General features: G+C 35.0%; 1 protein-coding gene across 1 annotated transcript; it reads left to right on the top strand.

The window, feature by feature from the left end:
- The first annotated feature begins 202 nt into the window (after positions 1-202).
- On the top strand, positions 203-14,522 carry UFM1 (ubiquitin fold modifier 1). Its single transcript, XM_069467311.1, has 6 exons — positions 203-267; positions 345-401; positions 5,436-5,493; positions 8,434-8,473; positions 9,711-9,743; positions 11,086-14,522. Coding segments are annotated over exons 1-6 (258 nt in total). The 5' UTR covers positions 203-265; the 3' UTR covers positions 11,154-14,522.
- The last annotated feature ends 3,644 nt before the right edge of the window (positions 14,523-18,166 follow it).

Below are 18,166 nucleotides of genomic sequence, written 5' to 3'. Positions count from 1 at the left end.
AATATATTCTTTACATATAACCCATATTTTTGCCTCAGGTAGATATATGCAAAATTAGTAGCTACTCGTAACTTGGAGGCTCCCTGTAACGTGAACATTTGGGACCTATTTTTTAGGCAGTGCTTTGGACAACAGCAATTGCGAAGGTCCCCAGTTTGCGGAAAGAAACGTGGATCTGAGTGGGGCGGGGCGGTCTCGGCACCGAGCAGTGAGTGGGGCCTCACGGAGGAGCTGGCGTGGTGTCTCTGTTCACACCGGCTTCACCATGTAAGTGTTTGCCTGGCAACCACCCTAATCCCAGGTCCCGCTGCCCGACCCTAACTCTCTCCTGCTGTCTTCCTCAGGTCGAAAGTTTCCTTTAAGATCACGCTGACGTCGGACCCGCGGCTGCCCTACAAAGTGTGAGTAGCTCGGTTGAGACGGGGCTCTTGGGGCCCGGTGGGACGAGGCTGGGCTGGGTCTTCCAGGCCTTTCGAACAACTCCCGTCGCATGCAGTCTTCATCCCCTCCCTCCCTCTGACCCAGCTTGCGCCCTTTCAGGAGACTGGCCCACTGGAGCCTGAGAGGAGAGGTCCCATGCTTTCTCCCTAAGTGTCAGCTTGGCCCAAGCACCAGAGTGTGGGTGTGTTTCTTCTGGTTAGTGACCTCCTCTCGGAAATTCATTTGGTGGGCGGGTGGAGCGGAAGGATATGTGGACAGGACTTTGGTAATTTGCTGGGATTCTTAAACAATCCCTGTCTGCTGGAGATTAGAACGGCCTTTCACTGCACTGACCAGCTGTTAGAAGTTAGGGAAAACATCCCGACAAAGACTCTGAAATTACTTGAACGCTTGTTAATGTCAGGCTTCTGGTTTTGTTGTGTATGAGTGACTCAATAGTCGGGCATCACAAAGTAATGAGCCTCAAATCATACACTTTCTATGTTGGGATTTAATTAAGAGTGTGTAGTAGGAGCAGGAAATGGGGAAACAGGGCAGTTTATCCATGTGGAGCCTTTCCTTATGGATTAAAACAGATCTAACCACATACTAAGCTGGACCTTCCTATGGTTTTAAGTAAACACTCTTGAGGTTATTGCAGTTGGAAGTCATATAAAATGTAGCAAAGAACAAGACTTCAATAGGATTTTATGCATAATTAATACACTTAGTATCCCTAAATCAACTGATAACAGCTGCCATCAGCTGTCACAGTTTCATTGATTTACTGCATCCATGACTCATGGAACCTCCCAACCTTTTACTCTCTTGATCTTTTTATCTCTGAAATATTATTTGTTACATTTTATCTGAGGTGTTCATGGTCACAGCCTAGAACCTTAAGATCTCCAATAATTGTTCCATCTCTAAAATGTCATTTTCAAGTACTCTTACGGATAAGTGTATTCTGTTCTACCAATTGCTGTAATATTTCTTCTACAATATTTCTTTTAATCCACTGACCACACTGCTTTTTAATCTATAACTATACTCTTCTCTATGCTTTATCCCACTCCTTATAGAGCTTAGCGTCCATGGTCCATCTTTAAATCATTTTCCTGCAAACACCCTCAACTCTAGTCCCCCCATCTCTCCTCAGCATGTTTTGCTTGGTGAAATCCCAACACTGAACTCAACCATTTGTATTTTCTGTACAGAGCTGAATATCTCTGGAGAAAATAACACAATTAGTTGATGGAATTTAACATAAAATTCATGACTGCACTCAGTAGTACATAGCTCTCTACTACATTCTTCAGGTTTGCTCATTTTCCTCCTTATTCTCAGGATTTTATTTTATTTATTTATTTTTTTTTTTTGAGACAGAGTCTCACTCTGTTGCCCAGGCTAGAGTGAGTGCCGTGGCGTCAGCCTAGCTCACAGCAACCTCAAACTCCTGAGCTCAAGCTATCCTCCTGTCTCAGCCTCCCGAGTAGCTGGGACTACAGGCATGTGCCACCATGCCCGGCTAATTTTTTCTATATATATTTTTAGCTGTCCATATAATTTCTTTCTATTTTTAGTAGAGATGGGGTCTCGCTCTTGCTCAGGCTGGTCTCGAACTCCTGAGCTCAAACGATCCGCCCACCTCGGCCTCCCAGAGTGCTAGGATTACAGGCGTGAGCCACCACGCCCGGCCTATTCTCAGGATTTTAAAAAATTTTTTTCATCAAACTTTCCACAATTTCTTTTCCCCTTACTCTCAAGTTCTCGGAGCTTCTCTCATCTTTCCATCTCCACAGCTATAAACCTACAACTATAAACCCTTAATTTCAGTGTCCTGTCCTTTACAATGGAAAACATGGCTTTACTCCTATGAAAAGCCAGTTGTTCTACTTGGGCTCTAAATCCCATGTATTTTACTTTTTCAAGATTAGAGTGGATGGAGTCTAGCTACTCCTCTCTCCTCATTATTGTTTCTCTCTCTGTACTGGATTATTCTTATCAATGTGTAAATGTACTATAGAAAGAGAGGGTGAGGAGGAGAGAGAAAGAGGATAGAGTATCAGTGTAGCAAAAAGGACTTTAATATAACTAGCATAAGTATATATCAATAAGTACTTGGAACATTGTACCAGTTCAGTTAATATAGTGACTGAATAAATTTAGTAAGTATAACTATTGTTAAGTATGTGTCTATGTGCAGCTGTGTGTGTATGTATAATATATGTGGGTATGTGTGTAAAACATACATATGTATACATGTGTGAAAGAGTCCTTATGCTATATTTTCCCATTCTTAAATGGGAATAAGTGGTAACTAATACTTGGGTGGTAGTAAAAGCAACTCTAAGATTTGTGGAAAAACAATTTTTTTGTATGTCTTTTCACTTGTCAAACAGGAATATACGTACTTTGATGGAGAAACTTCCCTTGAGTTAAGCATTACTAAAAGTTGCTTTCTAGAAGGGATATTTCAGTTAGTTCTAAATTTATTCTGAAGTTTTTATTTTTTGGTTTTTGTTTGTGTGTTTGTTGATAGATTGACTATTGGTATTGACACTAGATTACAGAAATGTTGAAATTAAACTTTATTTTATATACAGGATGAAGGAAAAACCACCTTTGGCTCTTTCAGTCTTTTTCAAACCTTTCCCATCCTATTTCCCACCTTTTCTTCTCCTCCCTTCCTTACTACCACCATCACTTAAAGCTTCAGCCTCCCCATTCTCAAATTGACAAGCTAACCCTTGCAATCCTTCCTGCCTTTACACATGTTCTTGGAATGTAATCTCGTGCCCACTACATCTTAACAAACAACGTTTTTTAATCAAAATTTCACCTCTGTGAAGATTTCTGTTATTGTCTCTGGAGTTATTGTCACCCTTTTTTAGTTTCCTATGGAATCTTTGTTCTTAGTCTTTATAATAACATTTTTCAAGTCGTGTCATCATTTTGTTTATATAAGATATTGATTGATTGATTGATTGAAAGAGACAGAATCTTGCTCTGTTGTCCAAGCTAGAGTGCCACGGCGTTAGCCTAGCTCACAGCAACCTTCAGACTCCTGGGCTCAAGTGATCCTCCTGCCTCAGCCTCCCAAGTAGCTGTGACTACAGGCCTGCATGCCACCACATGCAGCTAGTTTCTTCTATTTTTAGTAGAGACATGGTTTTGCTCTTGTTCAGGCTGGTCTCAAACTCCTGAGTTCACGTGATCCTCCTGCCTCTGCCTCCCAGAGTGCTAGGATTATAGACAGGCATGAGCCACCGTACCTGGCCTATATGAGATATTTATTAAAAGAACAAATGATGCCAATAATTCACTTTAAAAATTCACTTTAATAAAAAGGATAGTTCCCATTTTTTCAAAACACTAGTATAATTTAAGTGTTAATTTTATGAAATGATGTTGACTGGCAAAATACAGTGGCTTCAAATCTAGGTAAGGTCTAAAGAGTCACCATGACTCTCATTTCCTCTGTAATTTTCTGCTTATGAGAACATGTATTAAAAGATGTTTTCATTTTATGTTTTATTGGCTTGTTTATGGATAGTCTCACTAAGTTAATATACAGGTAGAAACTTATTTTAATAAACATCAGTATGACATTTATATTGAAAAGACATTTCAAAATCTCCAATTTGAAAGTGAATTGAACCTCAAGGTTTTTGAAGTTTTCCTATTGAGGTAGAGTTTAAAGGAAACGAATCTCAGGATCTGAACTATAGATGTACTGCAAAAATACTTGCAAAATATTGTTGCCTATTTGTAAACTATCACATTGCCAACTTATTAGATAGTTTTTAAACAAATGGCTATCCTTCAGAATTTTGTTTTTATTCTCTGCACCCCCTAAAAAAATTAGGAAAGAAAGAGAAAAAATGACACTCATTTTCATTCTTTAACAGCATTTTGGAGGACCTGAATGGGGACAGCCAAGAAATCTATTCATACTTGTCTTACAAAGAAGTCAATATAATATGCTGTGGCTGATATAATGATTCTTATATTCAAAGATCTGTAGACCAAGGAGGAACCTTGGCATTTACATGAGAATGTTTCATAATGGTAGTTGGTATTAAGACATTAATACAATAATATGGCAGTGACAGATAGAGAAATTTCTAAGAGAAATGTAGTTTGCTGGTCTGTTTTCCCTGCTTTGAAAGATTATCAGTTTCTGATTTAATCATTGTAATTTTTTTACCTTAGGAATCTTATTTCTTTATTTTACTTATTTTTAAACCTCTTACTGTGTCTTTATTTTCTTAGAGTATAATGTAAATTTCTTTTTTAGTTTGTAAGTTGGAAAATTGAAATAGATGGACCCTGGGGCTAAGTCATTAAAAAAAAAATCTTTATTGGTGATCTTTAATATGCTTGCCATTATACAAGTCAATTACCAAAATTACACTTCTCTCTTTAAAATATTACTTTAGATTATGCTAAACCTTTTTTCAAATGACGGTGTGAAAGGTAGAAAAGTCACTTCATCATCGGCATTTTGCCATAATAAATACTTATTTTCATCAATTAGATTTACTATTCATATTTTAGACATTATTATTACTAATAGTACACAGGAGGGTTCATCAAAGACCCAATGATGCTTCCCAGGCAGCCCCTACTTAACAACGAAAATGGTAACATTACTGCACCGGGTGGGTGAAAAGGTGTTTAGAAGGGAGGTGGTAAAGTGGGGGGAGGACGAAGGAGAGATTCAACTTAACGGCAGCCCATATGCCAGACTTAATTGTATCAAGGTCTTAGAAATATGTATACCCACACCTTGTAGAGGTGGTTAATTTTCAAGTGGAACTCTGAGCACCATCTCAGCTTTAAGGCTATTTGCCTGTTTTTAATTTGTTTTTAATTTAGAGTTAATGAATATAGTATATAGTCAAAATAGCCAAGTTTGAAACTCAAAAGACAGCTTTGTCCTGGTCAGCTACAGTAGGATAAAAGGGTCTTTTTTAAAAACCATCAACTTTGTTTTAAAATTCTTCTTGCAGACTTAGTGTTCCTGAAAGTACACCTTTCACAGCAGTCTTAAAGTTTGCTGCAGAAGAAGTAAGTATGGAAACTGTAACAATCTTTATGGAATGCCCTTTGGGAGTATGTTTAAAAAAATCTTTAAAATTTGCATGCACTTTGACCCACCATTTCCACGTGGGCTCTTTACTAGGTTTATGCTGTAGCAAAGTTGTATTGTTCTTCTAATGAAAGTAGAAGAAAATCCTAAGAGACATGCAGTAGAAAATAAGCCAACAAATTTCATACATCCACACATATTAAGGTTTTAATGTAGCTTATAATTATTATAAATCATGGGTGTTACACATTTAGAGAGGGGCATTTAGAAGGTGACACTGGAATCTTTCAGTGGGAACCAAGGTTAACTTGAGAAACCAAGAGTCTGGATTTAAATCCCTGGTAAAAGTCTTTTACTAAGCAACAGTAGGATTTCCCAACACTTAACTGGGAATTCAGTTAACTAATGAGTTGTCAAAACCTGAAAAGACCCTCATAACATCCTAAGTTATAAGAATTATGAGATCTGAATAAGAAAATAAATGAAAACTGAAGATCATAAAATAAACTTGGCATCCAGGAGAAAACTTGTCAGTAGTGTAGGATAAAAAGGAGTAGTTACTATATTTTACGTAACTAGTGTTGCCTCTCCAAATTTCAGCTCACCCGTTGCTCTCATATTCTACCTATGGGAAAAAGTATTAGCAGTTGCTTTTGTTTTTTTAAAGTTTGTAAAATATGTTGCCACTATGTGGATGTGACTAAGAAAATGTATAGCTTATCTTAACATGGGCATGGTCTAAGAGGAATACTCACTCAGTAGGGTAACTGAAAACTTGGTAGGATTTTAGTTTTGAAAGTCTGAGAGTTCTATTATTAATTTGAGTATTTGATCAAAGTTTTATTGAAGGCCAACCACAATGACTCACACTTATAATCCAGCACCTTGAGAGGCCGAAGGGGGAGGATCGCTTGAGGCCAGAAGTTCGAAACCAGCCCTGGGCAACATAGTGAGACCCCAACCCTGTATCTACAAAAAATAGAAAAATTAGCTGGGTGTGGTGGCATGCATTTGTAGTCCTAGCTACTCAGGAGGCGGAAGTGGGAGGATTGCTTGAGCCTAGAAGTTCGAGGCTACAGTGAGCTGTGATTGCACCACTGCATTCCAGTCTGGGCAGCAGGAAGACCTTCTCTCTTTAAAAAAAAAAAAAAGAAAAAAGAAAAAAATTTTGTTGAGATTATTTCTTCTGTAAACTATTTTCTAGGTATTTTAAAATTTATTAAAGTACATTTTAAAGTTCTTTAAAAATTGTAAAATCTTTAAAAGGACATTTACAATTAAGGATATACCACATTGAGAGTAAAATTGTTTATTACATACATAATACTGTAACAAGTGGTTGTTCTTCTGCATGGTTCTTATTTTAAAACTTGATTCTTCAATTTATAATTTAAAATAAACTTTTAGTTTTTTTTCTCAGCTATGTATATGTGACCATTATAAATGCCTAAAGCAGTGTTTCCCAGACAACTAAAACCACACACATAAAAAACTAGTACCACCAAAAAAAAAAGCCACGAAAAACTGGGGTTAGTAGCCAAAAAGTACATTTCATTCACTGTTTTTTTCTTGGAGTTAAACTATATTGGCTGTATATTAAAGGATTTGAGAAGACCGCTAGTTTAATGTGTTTTCCAAACTTACTTGATTATAAAACTCAACGATAGTATCTATAAATTTAGTCCACAGCACAGACATGCTTAATAAAAATTTATTGGATAAATTAATAAACTATGGAGACGTAAACACACCTTGGCAACTGTTAGTCTCTAGAGCATTAAGAGCTGGGGTCTACCTCTTAGCTACCGTTAAATTCCGTGCCCCATTTCATTGATTCAAAAAGCACATCTTTTTACAACATCTCTGAAAGATTAGGGAGGCTTGCTATTCCTGTTGGCCATATGAAAGTCACTTAATTGTCTTGGTAACATTGTGCGTGCCTAACTAACTTAGCTGTTATTTCCTGCTGACATAATTGGACTGTTGCAAACCCTTGAGATTTAAGTCAACAAATCATTTAAGGAGAATTTAAATAATACAAGCCTTGGTTGTTACCTGAAAATCTTCTATGGGTACCTCCCTTTAAACTCAAGAGAGCATCTATTTGGAGCTTGCCATTTTTATGAAGAAATTTTGGGAATAATCTCATCAATTTATTTTGCTTGTATTTTTTGCTTATGCAAGAGAATTATATATGGTAAGGGTGACATGGCTAAGTCTGAATGAGTAAACATTGATTGGGTCATAGATTGACAGAATTTTTCCTTTTTTTGTAATACATAAGGTACATTTTTACAATCAGGGGTGTCCTAAATTCAGTCAAATGCATTATTTAGAAGATGGGTTGTTTTTCAAAGATAAAGCAAATTATACTATAGTTGACCCTGGAATAACATGGGTTAGGGGCACCAACGCCTGTGCCGTCTAAAATCTGCATATACCTTGACTCCCCAGAAACTTTACTAATAGCCTACTGTTGACAGAAACCATGCCAACAATATAAACAATCGCTTAACACACACTTTGTAAGTTATATGTATTATATACTGTATTCTTACAAAACAGTAAGCTAAAGAAAAGGAAATGTTACTAAGAAAACTATAAGGAAAACAGATTTACTATTCATTAAATGGAAGTGGATCATCATAAAGGTCTTCATCCTCATCATCTTCACGTTGAGTAGGCTGAGGAGGAGAAAGAGGAGAGGTTGTTTTTGTCTCAGGGGTGGCAGAGGTGGAAGAAAATGTGTATATAAGTGGACCTCCAGTCCTGTGTTGTTTAAGGGTCAACTGTACTTTATTTTATGGTACCACTTATTCTAGAAGATAAATCACATTTTAGAATTACAGAATTGATTATATGTACCCTAGCCTTCCTGATCATCTTTTATAACTATGTCTATGTTTTCTTCTTTCTAGTTTAAAGTTCCTGCTGCAACAAGTGCAATTATTACCAATGGTAAGAATTCATTTTAAAATTACTTATTGCCTCAGATATATGGAAATTGTTTAAAAGGAACCAAATTAAAATTGACTTACATACAAAAAGTTTGAAATATATGTCTTAATGGTATACTTAATGATATACTTAATGGTAAATCCTAAGTCAGGGTTATTGTCCATCATTAGCTGTTTTCAGTTTTTTTGTCCTTTTGATATGGTATGGCAGTTTATGATATCTTGTGTCCTTACCACTTCGTGCCAGATTTTTACTGAAGATGACTTTTTTATTTAGAAAAGTTTTTTTTTTTAATAAGTAAAGTTATATTAGTAACTGCTGTAGAATATGGAAAGTTAAGCAAAATGTACCTTTGCTATACCTTGCAATCCCTTTCCTGACAGAAAACTGTTTCTTAGAGGTTTGCAGTGATGGGGATTTTATTCAGTTAGGTATATAATTAAAAATCTGAATATCTTAGAATACTGACAGTAAAGTATAATGGAACTAGCCCTATGAAAAAATAGTGAAATAATAAGATGAAGAGTGAAGATTGCAGGGAGGGCTTAACTGTCTTTCACATATACAAAGTGATACTGATGGGTGAGTGGTCTGTGTGCAGTTAGGAGAAAGAGGAGACGGGCTTAATGTGCATGATATGACTTAGATAAGACAGAATTTCTTACTCTAAAATATTTTCCATGGCTTCACATGTTTTATGTGACAGCATGCAGAAATATTGAGTGTTTCTCTGTTTAGAAGAATGCTGGCCTACTTTCTGGAAAGTTTTAGGTTTGCACTGAATAACTCTTAGGAATGTGCTTTGAAACTTTCAAGTGTTGGTGGAACTTGAGCTTAGATGACTCTGTGGGCTCTCCCAGCCTTAAGATATGATGCCTCAGAGCAATGTGAAGATGATGAATGGCCTACCTAAGTGCTTTTAGCTTTTTGGAAGAAATGACAAACATGTTTCACTCCATGTGACAAAATAGAATTAAACACCTCTGTTTCATAGAACTTACCAAGATCATTCTGATGAAAGATGTTCTTGTCTAATCCAGCAATGATGAATGCACAATAATAGCAGATTTCAACAGATAAGTTACTGGAAAAATTTTCACCCATGTGATATGGGAATTAAATTGTTTGGCCTGTGCCTGTATACACAGCAGCACTATTTTGGCAAATCTCTTCTTGGTGCTACTAAACCATTTTAGCTTTAGAAATAACTTACGTAATTTTACAACTGATTTTCTAGATGGAATAGGAATAAATCCTGCACAGACTGCTGGTGAGTATCTATTTGAAAACTCATGAAGGAGTGGGTGGGGCTATATATGTCAATTGATACTGAATATTTAAGTTATTCTAACTAGACTTGCTAGGATTTTAACAGAATGAGCTGTTTTTTAAGGATTCTATAGCAACCTTTACCTATGTGTCTGAGTAATAATTTGTTTCATTATGTATATCAATTAGTGTTTTGGGCTATAATATCAGAAAACCTAACAGTGGCTTATGCTTTGAAAGTATTTAATTAATACACATGACAAAAAGTCTGAAGGTAAGATTGTGCTTTCATGGGAATAATGATTTTGACCTACCTCGTAAGGTAGTTAGTTGTGAGGGTAGAGCATATAAAGTGCTTTAAAGCTTTCATTATTCATAGTAAGCCTTCACTAAGTGCTATTTCAAGGAGCTGAGTCCATACTCAGAGATTCAGACTTTATACAGAGTGATACATTGATGTCCTAAGAAGCAGGTAGGGTAAAAGTAGTCTTATACTTTGTAGTCTAAAACTTTTTAAAAAATACTTTTATATTTTTTAAATGTACTCTCTTGAACTTTCTAATCTGTTTTGAAATTAAGCATCCTTTAATATAATATGACCTCATTCTTGAGCAATATTTTTAAATTATTACATTCCAAAGAACTTCTGCATTATAACAAAATAATGCTGTATTCATAGGCCTTGGGTTGGAATTCATCCATGTAGAAAATGAAAAGTGATTTAAAATTGCAGACTTTTGTTACTTAAACCAGTTTTAAGTGTATAATTTTATTAAGTTATTGAAAATTATTGTGTAGATGCCTTTAAACTTAGATGAAAGTTTTGTTTTTTCCCATTCTAGAAATTTTCACTAATTTACATTAATTTGAATTACTGCTTGCTCTAACATGTTGCTTGTTATATTACCTTTAAAAATTGAATTGTGCATATCATTTGAGCTTCTTCTGAGCAGGCAGTTGACCCCAAATAGGTCAGGGCATCTAAATTCTTGTCACTTGTGGCAATTTAGATTTATTATTTTTTTTCTGTCTTTGGGTATTTCATTGTGTAGTAAAGCAAGTATTCACAATTAAATAATTACATTATTACTTGCTGAGTGTATATGTTATCATTTTCATGGCTGGTGTTCTTATTTAAAATTTTTAAACATCTGTTGGATTGTGAAGATATGAGAAGATTAGGAACAAGACTTAAAAAGCATGAAGTTGGGTTTTGATGATGCTTGAGCTTTTGTACCTACTTTACTTCTCACTAAATTGTTTATTGTTACATAATAATTGTTGGATTATTAAGATAACTTGTTTTTCAGATACCTAACTTTATGTTTTGTTTGTTTGTGTAGGAAATGTTTTTCTAAAACATGGTTCAGAACTGCGAATTATTCCTAGAGATCGTGTTGGAAGTTGTTAATATCTGCTACTTGGAGCATATGATTTCCTTTCATAATAAATATTGGTATTTTTTTGTTGTTGTAAAATTGAAATCAGGCATTGAACATACTATGGAAATACCAACAGTCAATGGAATGATGAAAAGTGACTTTTCTGTCCGTCCTTGTTGTTCACACTCTTCATGTGAAGAGGCAATTCTTACAAATTGGGTACTACCACCACAGAAGATCATACAGTCTTTGATTGCTACCTCACAGCACAAATAGGTAGTTCATTTGGGGTAAATGGATTATCCAGCTGTGTTTTATAACTGGGGGATGCTTCTGAGAACACTCAGAAAATTAAAATTGACCGAATCTTACATGTTTGTGTGAGTTAAAAATATAAAAGGATTATGGATCATGGATGGTAGTTTTGCTTGATAGCATCTGATTTGCAGACTCATAGTTTGATTCTTAATTAAATATATAGTTTATGATGAAAGCAGTAGACACATCAGTGAATAGTTAGCTGTCCTTTTATCATTTAGGTTTAAGTTTCAAAACTCGTGTCAGGTAAATTTCAGTTTAATATCAAACAAATTGAATTTTTTAATCTAACTTTTATGTGTATAAATTGATGTCCCATAGCAAATTTTAACAGTGCACTTGCAGAATTCAACACTTAAAAGGTGGGAATTGACAATACACTAGAAGGATCCTTTGCTGAGCTATACATTCCTTTATCAATCTTTTTGAATACAACTTTTAAAATAGGAATCTTTAAGAAATCACTTTTTTTAAGGATAATATTTCTAAGCAACATTCAGGAAGAGAGTATTGTTACAAAGAATATCTGAAGATCAAAGCTCAAGGAAATGCTGATGCTTTAATACTTACTGAAGACCCAACTTTAAGGAAGGGCTAAGATTAGTCACCTAAGTGAATAAGAAGCCAGGAAAGGCAAGATGGGGAAGCCCAGATGACCAGACTTCTGGTAAGGAGGAAAGCAACAAAGGACAACAGTGAAGGGGACCAGAAAGCTATAGCAAAGTGTCACAGAAAAAGCCAGCTTGATGGACAGAACTGCAGAGGGTATGTTGGAGAGAACTGAAGAGAAAACAAAGTACTTGACATAGTCTTAAGTAGCAGAAGGCAATTAGAGAAAGCAAAGTATCGGCCTTGTCAACATACAGATTTCAAAATACCCCTGATGAGAATCCAAAGAATGAAATGCATAAGGAAAGATTTTATTTGCCCTTCCAGAGGATATCAGTATCTATGCAAATCTTGAAAGATGAAGGCTCACAATGATTCAGAATCAGCACTTGAAATGCTGTATTTTAAATGGTAAGCTCTCTAGAGGCGGCAGTGATTGTATCTGCTTCTTTCTAGAGCTGTAAATGTAAATACTTGCTGAATGAATAGTCTCTCTAAGACCAATTTTTATCTTAGCATGTTTCAGTATCTTCCCTATCATAGGTCCTAGGTTCATTGAGAAAAAAAAAATTTACAAGAAAATTCGACAGAATCAGCATCTGAGGAGAACCATTGTTTATGAAATTACCAGATACTGTTTATAAGTTTAAAAAATGAATAGCAGGGTTCTGAATTACAAAGGAAAAATGTCTTTACTGAGGTTAAAAAAAAAAAAGTATACTGCTGTTTGAGAAAGTTTTTATTTTTATAAAAAAATCTGATGTTCAAAGGCCCCTGTTCCTTACAAAATTAAGCCTTGGTTAACCAGAAATTTATGAATACCCATTCCCTGAATTTTTGGATTAATTTAGATTTTCCTGCGTTCTGTTTCTAGAAAAAAATCTGCCTGCTTTATTGCATAAATAAGTTTGTGGTGTCCTGTGCCCTAAAAGTGATTTATTTAATATTTTTGTTCTTCGGTTTTGAAAATTGTAGTAAGCTCCTAAAAACATTTTATTAAACAACTGGACATTTTGTTATTAAATGTGATCTCTAATTTCTTTGTACAGAATGATGTGAAGTATTATATTTAGTTTAAATGCATTATGGGTCCATAATTAATATCTTATGAAAATACATTTTGTTATACTATAAACCACATTGTCAATTCTTATTAGAGCTCTTAATCAGTACATCCATTCAGCCAGTGTATAACAAATGTAGTAAAGAAAAAAAAGGCAAAGATGATTAATGGCCATAAGTCATAGAAATTAATATATATAGTCACCTGCTGCATAACAACATTTCGGTCAACAATAGTCTACATATACAACAGTGGTCCCATAACATAATACCATATCTTTACTGTGCCTTGTCTATGTTTAGATACACAAGTACTTTCCATTGCCTTACAGTTGCCTATGGGATTCAGTACAGTACATGCTGTCCAAGTTTGTAGCCTAGAAGCAATATGTTATACCATCTAGGTTTGTGTGAGTACACTCTGTGATGTGCACACGACAACAAAATTGCCTAACAACTGATTTCTCAGAAAGTATTCCTGTCATTAAGTGATACATAATTGTACTTTCAAATACCAGTCCTTTTTTACAGAAGAAAATAAAATAAGTTGAGAAAAACAGGGGTTGTAGTAATTCCCTAGGCTGATAGGCCCCCAACCTGGGTGATTATCAGAGTCACCTAGAAAATTGAAAATACAAATTTCTGGAAACCACCCCTCAAATCCTGACTTATTAAGTCTGGAATGGTACATAAGAATCTCTGTGAAAAGCAATCCTGGCGATATCTGCTGTGCAGATGGCTTGAAATTAATGAGAAGACCAACCTTTTCACTTTGTAGAAGAATAGAATAAGATCTAAGGGGTCAGAATAACTAGAAAATATTCTAGAATCTTGGACAGTGTACTTTCCACTGCTTGGTATTCTGGTAGCTTGACTGAGTGCAAAGATGCTAGCTAAGAGTTTCCCACACTCACTGGTAGTAAAACCGCCTTTAAAGTTTTCAATTCAGTTTTTAGATATTTTTTAGAACTAGTTATTTATTCAAAATAAAATTCAGTGTGTGTGGGGGGGGGGAAACTCAGTTCTATTTAATCCACTCTACCACCAAATGAAAATATTAAAACTACCAAGTTTTTTACCCAAGGACTTTGAAATATTTGTGAATTGGAAACATTAATATACTTTAATGGAGTGATTCTAAGTTAACTGATATTAGTGTTCCTGAGGCCATTTATAAAACCACACATGCACAAATATTATTTACTTAGGTAATTCATCCAAAAGAAATCTGTTGAACATGTATGTGTCAAATATTTTGATGGATAATTTCACTTACGTTATCTCATTCTTTGTATCAATGCTAAATTATTTTCCCCATTTTATGGAAGAATAAAGAGGTTTGAAGAAGTTTAGATTGGAAATTTGAACCCATATTTTGACTTTGGAATTCTGCACATTATACTGGGAGAATATTTTAGTATCCATTTTCTGCAATGTGCTAGATCTGTATTGAATTAAAAATTTAAAAATAAAATGTAATCTTTAAATTCCATTTCAGAGTACTGAATGTGTGTGTAAATGATAATGAATGGCATTACTTTTTAATATATGGTATAATATGGTATAAATATATAAAATTTTAGGACATTAATTACAAACCAACCAAATAAAGATAATGTTGATACTGGTGCTACTTCATAGTGTGGCTTAGTGGAAGTAGGGACTATCCCCCCATATTCATCAGCCCTATCAGACAGTTAATGGTTTTTAATCATAATTTTTTGGAAATGCAGCTGCAAGATTAGTCCTCTAATAACTTATTCTTCCAACCAGATTGCTGCCCAAAGCCCTTTTAATACAGAAATTCTGGATTAGTGCTGGAGATGAATTAAATTATAACTTAAGCCAGGCTATTTAAACCATTAATTGAAATATTCTTGAAAAGCACAATCTATCCAATTTACTATCCGCATCCTCCAAATTGTCTAAGCCAGATACTTATTCAGTTTTCCTTTCTCTTGCCATATCAAACCAATCACAGAATTCTCTTGATGCTCTTAACAAAATGTATCTCATAGTTATCCTCATTGTCTAATTAAAGCCCTCATCTTCTCATGTATACTATTACAGAAACCTTTAGTCTCTCCATCTCCTCTTTCACACTGTTGCTGTAGTGAGTTTTTTGATGTGGGAATGTGAGCATGTAGTTCACTAGTCAAAATCCTGCTGAATAAAAATCTGTGCTTTTCATGATGTGTGAGGTCCTTCATGAACTAGTCAAGTGCTAGGCACTTTACATGCATTATCTCACTTAATCCTTAGTCTCTTCACAAAATGCCACTGTTAATCTCTTCACTATACTGTTGAGGAAATAGAGATTAAAGGTTACAAAGAGATTGACTCTTAGGTCTGTAAGCTTATAAAGTCCACAATGTGAATTATTATGTTTGCCATCATTTTTCCTAGAATTATATTGAAATAGTTTTCCAAAATGAAAATGAGCACATCTGGAAGGGGCCTCATAAATTGCTATTTAACATTACTGTAATCTCACTCTGCTTGAAAAATTTAATATTCAACAATCTACATAAACACTTGCATTTGTAGACTCCTTTTTCATGAATATACATATTTATAGCAACAAAGAGAATTGTGAACATCTGAAAAGATTTCTGGCCCTATTATCTGCTTTGCTATATAAAGGGTGTTAGAATTTTTTTACTGGATGCAAAACACTGGCCAGGGTTGGCAGACAAATGCAGAGAGCCCGTTTTTGGCATAAATCTTTGAATTTCTGGCAAAACATGTTAGCAATGTAAAAGCTGTTATTGAGAGCATATTGTGATGCCACATCATGTCAATATTTGTTTGGCTGAGTAACACTTGGATTTAATAAATTAATTCTTAAATGCGCAATTTACAACTGATGAGTTGTTTTAGAAATAAACTGTATGTAGTTTTTGTTGTCAGTGCCACAAACATTTTGACAAGTCTTAAATGGAAATGCTCTGATTTGTTAGATAAATGTATGGATAGATTAGGACTTTTTCAATTATCCTTAGGTGTGCATATTATGTAGGAATGAAACAGAGTGAGTAAATGAGTGAGTTATAGAGGTATATTACCAAAAGGATTGTAGAGAGGGTCACATTGTGTTTGTGGAGAACTACAACTTTCTTTGCTATATCCTTGAGCTTATTTGTATCTCAAAACAATGGGAAATGAAGGCATCAGAGGGATATGGGCACTATGACAGATCTGGTGGTTTGCTGTTGTTCCCACATACCTACTCAATTTAATTTTGAACTTTCATAATCCTGTTTGAATTGGAGTAGGGAGCAAAAAAAGTGAGGGATTCAACAGAGATTATTACTAAAGGCTTAGTTGGAGGTGTATCCCAATATGGAGATAATCATGTGCCAAATATTTTGGTTTAATTTTTAAATTATGCCAGCTCCTTACTATTGAAAGGATCATATCTATATTTCATAGAAATTTGAAGAAATTTGGGAAGAAATTTTCTAAAATGTAATCTATCTCCCTAGTAAGATTATATTTTTGAAATCTTCAGAAAACATTAAAAGTATTTCACAGAAACTTTAATAAACCAGATTCCAAGGATGCCATCCTCTTGCTACAAACAAATAAATATATGTAAAATAAAATTTCAATTTATTATCTCTTACCTTCTGCAGTTGACCTTTGAACAATGTAAGGGTTAGATCACCAATCCCCCATGCAGTTGCAAATCTGCATATAGCTTTTGACTTCCCAAAAACTTTTACTAATAGCCTACGGTTCACCAGAAGCCTTACTAATAAGTCAAGTAACACATATTTCATATATGTATTACATACTATATTCTTTTTTTTTTCTTTTTTTAAATTTTTTTTTAATTTCAGTGTATTACAGGGGTACAAATGTTTAGGTTACGTATATTGCCCTTGCCCCACCCAAGTCAGAGCTTCATGCGTGTCCATCCCCCAGATGGTGTGTACTGGACCCATTACATGTGTATATACCCATCCTCTCCCCTCCTCTCCCATCTTCCTGACACCCGAAGAATGTTGTTACTATATATGCAGTTAAGTGTCGGTCAGTTAATACCAACTATATTCTTAAAGTAAGAGAAAAAATGTTAAGAAAATCGTAAGGAAGTTAGAATATATTCACTATTCATTAAGTGGAAGTGGGCCATCATAAAGGTCTTCGTCCTCATTGTCTTCACATTGAGTAGTCTCAGGAGCAGGAGGAAGAGGAGGGGTTCTTGCTGTCTCAGCGGTGGCAGAGGTGGAACAAAATCTGCATATAAGTGGATCAACACAATTCAAACTTGTTTTGTTCAAGGGTCAACTGTACTACTTCCTACCTTCATTACCTGCCTTCCATTCCCACCTACGCTCTCACCAAAAAAAAAAAAAAAAAAAAAATTGTCTCTTGTTCCGAAAAGTTGTGAGTCCCTTGAAGAGTTTCCTAAAATGCACTCTCTTTGCTCCATTTTGAAGCAATCTTGCAATCTTGGCAAGTGGCCAAGTCTGCGTTTGGCTTTGTAGCCTCACATCATCATCAGTCTGTCTAGACAGCTTTGCATCTCTTTCGTTTTTGAGTGTGAGATTTTTTTTTTAATCAACTCTAATGCCTTTGCTGATTTCAAACAGTCCCACATATCATCTCCTATTTAATAATGAATATAAATTGACCCTTCCAATGATAGGTATTGAAGAGCATTCTAGAATAAGAAAGGATATTTCCTGTGTTGTCAAATGCAACAGGACTCGAATAAACCTATGATTAGTAGATCTTCCTCTAGATGTATTTATAGTTCGGGAGCAGTTGCCAGAATTTTATGTGTGAGTGAAATATATAGGTCAATTTTCCAATGGTAATTAACATCACTATTTTAAATTATTTCATATCTTGGATTAAAATGAGTTATTAATTTTTGAAGGTAATATAGTGAGTGCCGAGTGAATGTGACAGAGAATGAGGGCTATAACAGGGGGAATGGCCTGAAAAAGGATAAAAATGTTTTCCGTCTCTCTAAAACCTCCCCTACTCCATTTGGGAATTAAACCTGCACCTTTCCTTTTGATCTTGTGAATGGGAAAATATA

The sequence above is a fragment of the Eulemur rufifrons genome, chromosome 4 (assembly GCF_041146395.1).
Source record: "Eulemur rufifrons isolate Redbay chromosome 4, OSU_ERuf_1, whole genome shotgun sequence".
Lineage (NCBI taxonomy): Eukaryota > Metazoa > Chordata > Mammalia > Primates > Lemuridae > Eulemur > Eulemur rufifrons.
Note: the sequence above shows the minus strand (reverse complement) of the source record. Positions and strands in the feature narration are given on the sequence as shown.

Coding starts and splice junctions, on each gene's coding strand:
- UFM1 (XM_069467311.1), top strand. Junction 5,494..8,433: donor TAAAGTTTGCTGCAGAAGAA/GTAAGTATGGAA, acceptor TCTTCTTTCTAG/TTTAAAGTTCCTGCTGCAAC. Junction 8,474..9,710: donor AAGTGCAATTATTACCAATG/GTAAGAATTCAT, acceptor CTGATTTTCTAG/ATGGAATAGGAATAAATCCT.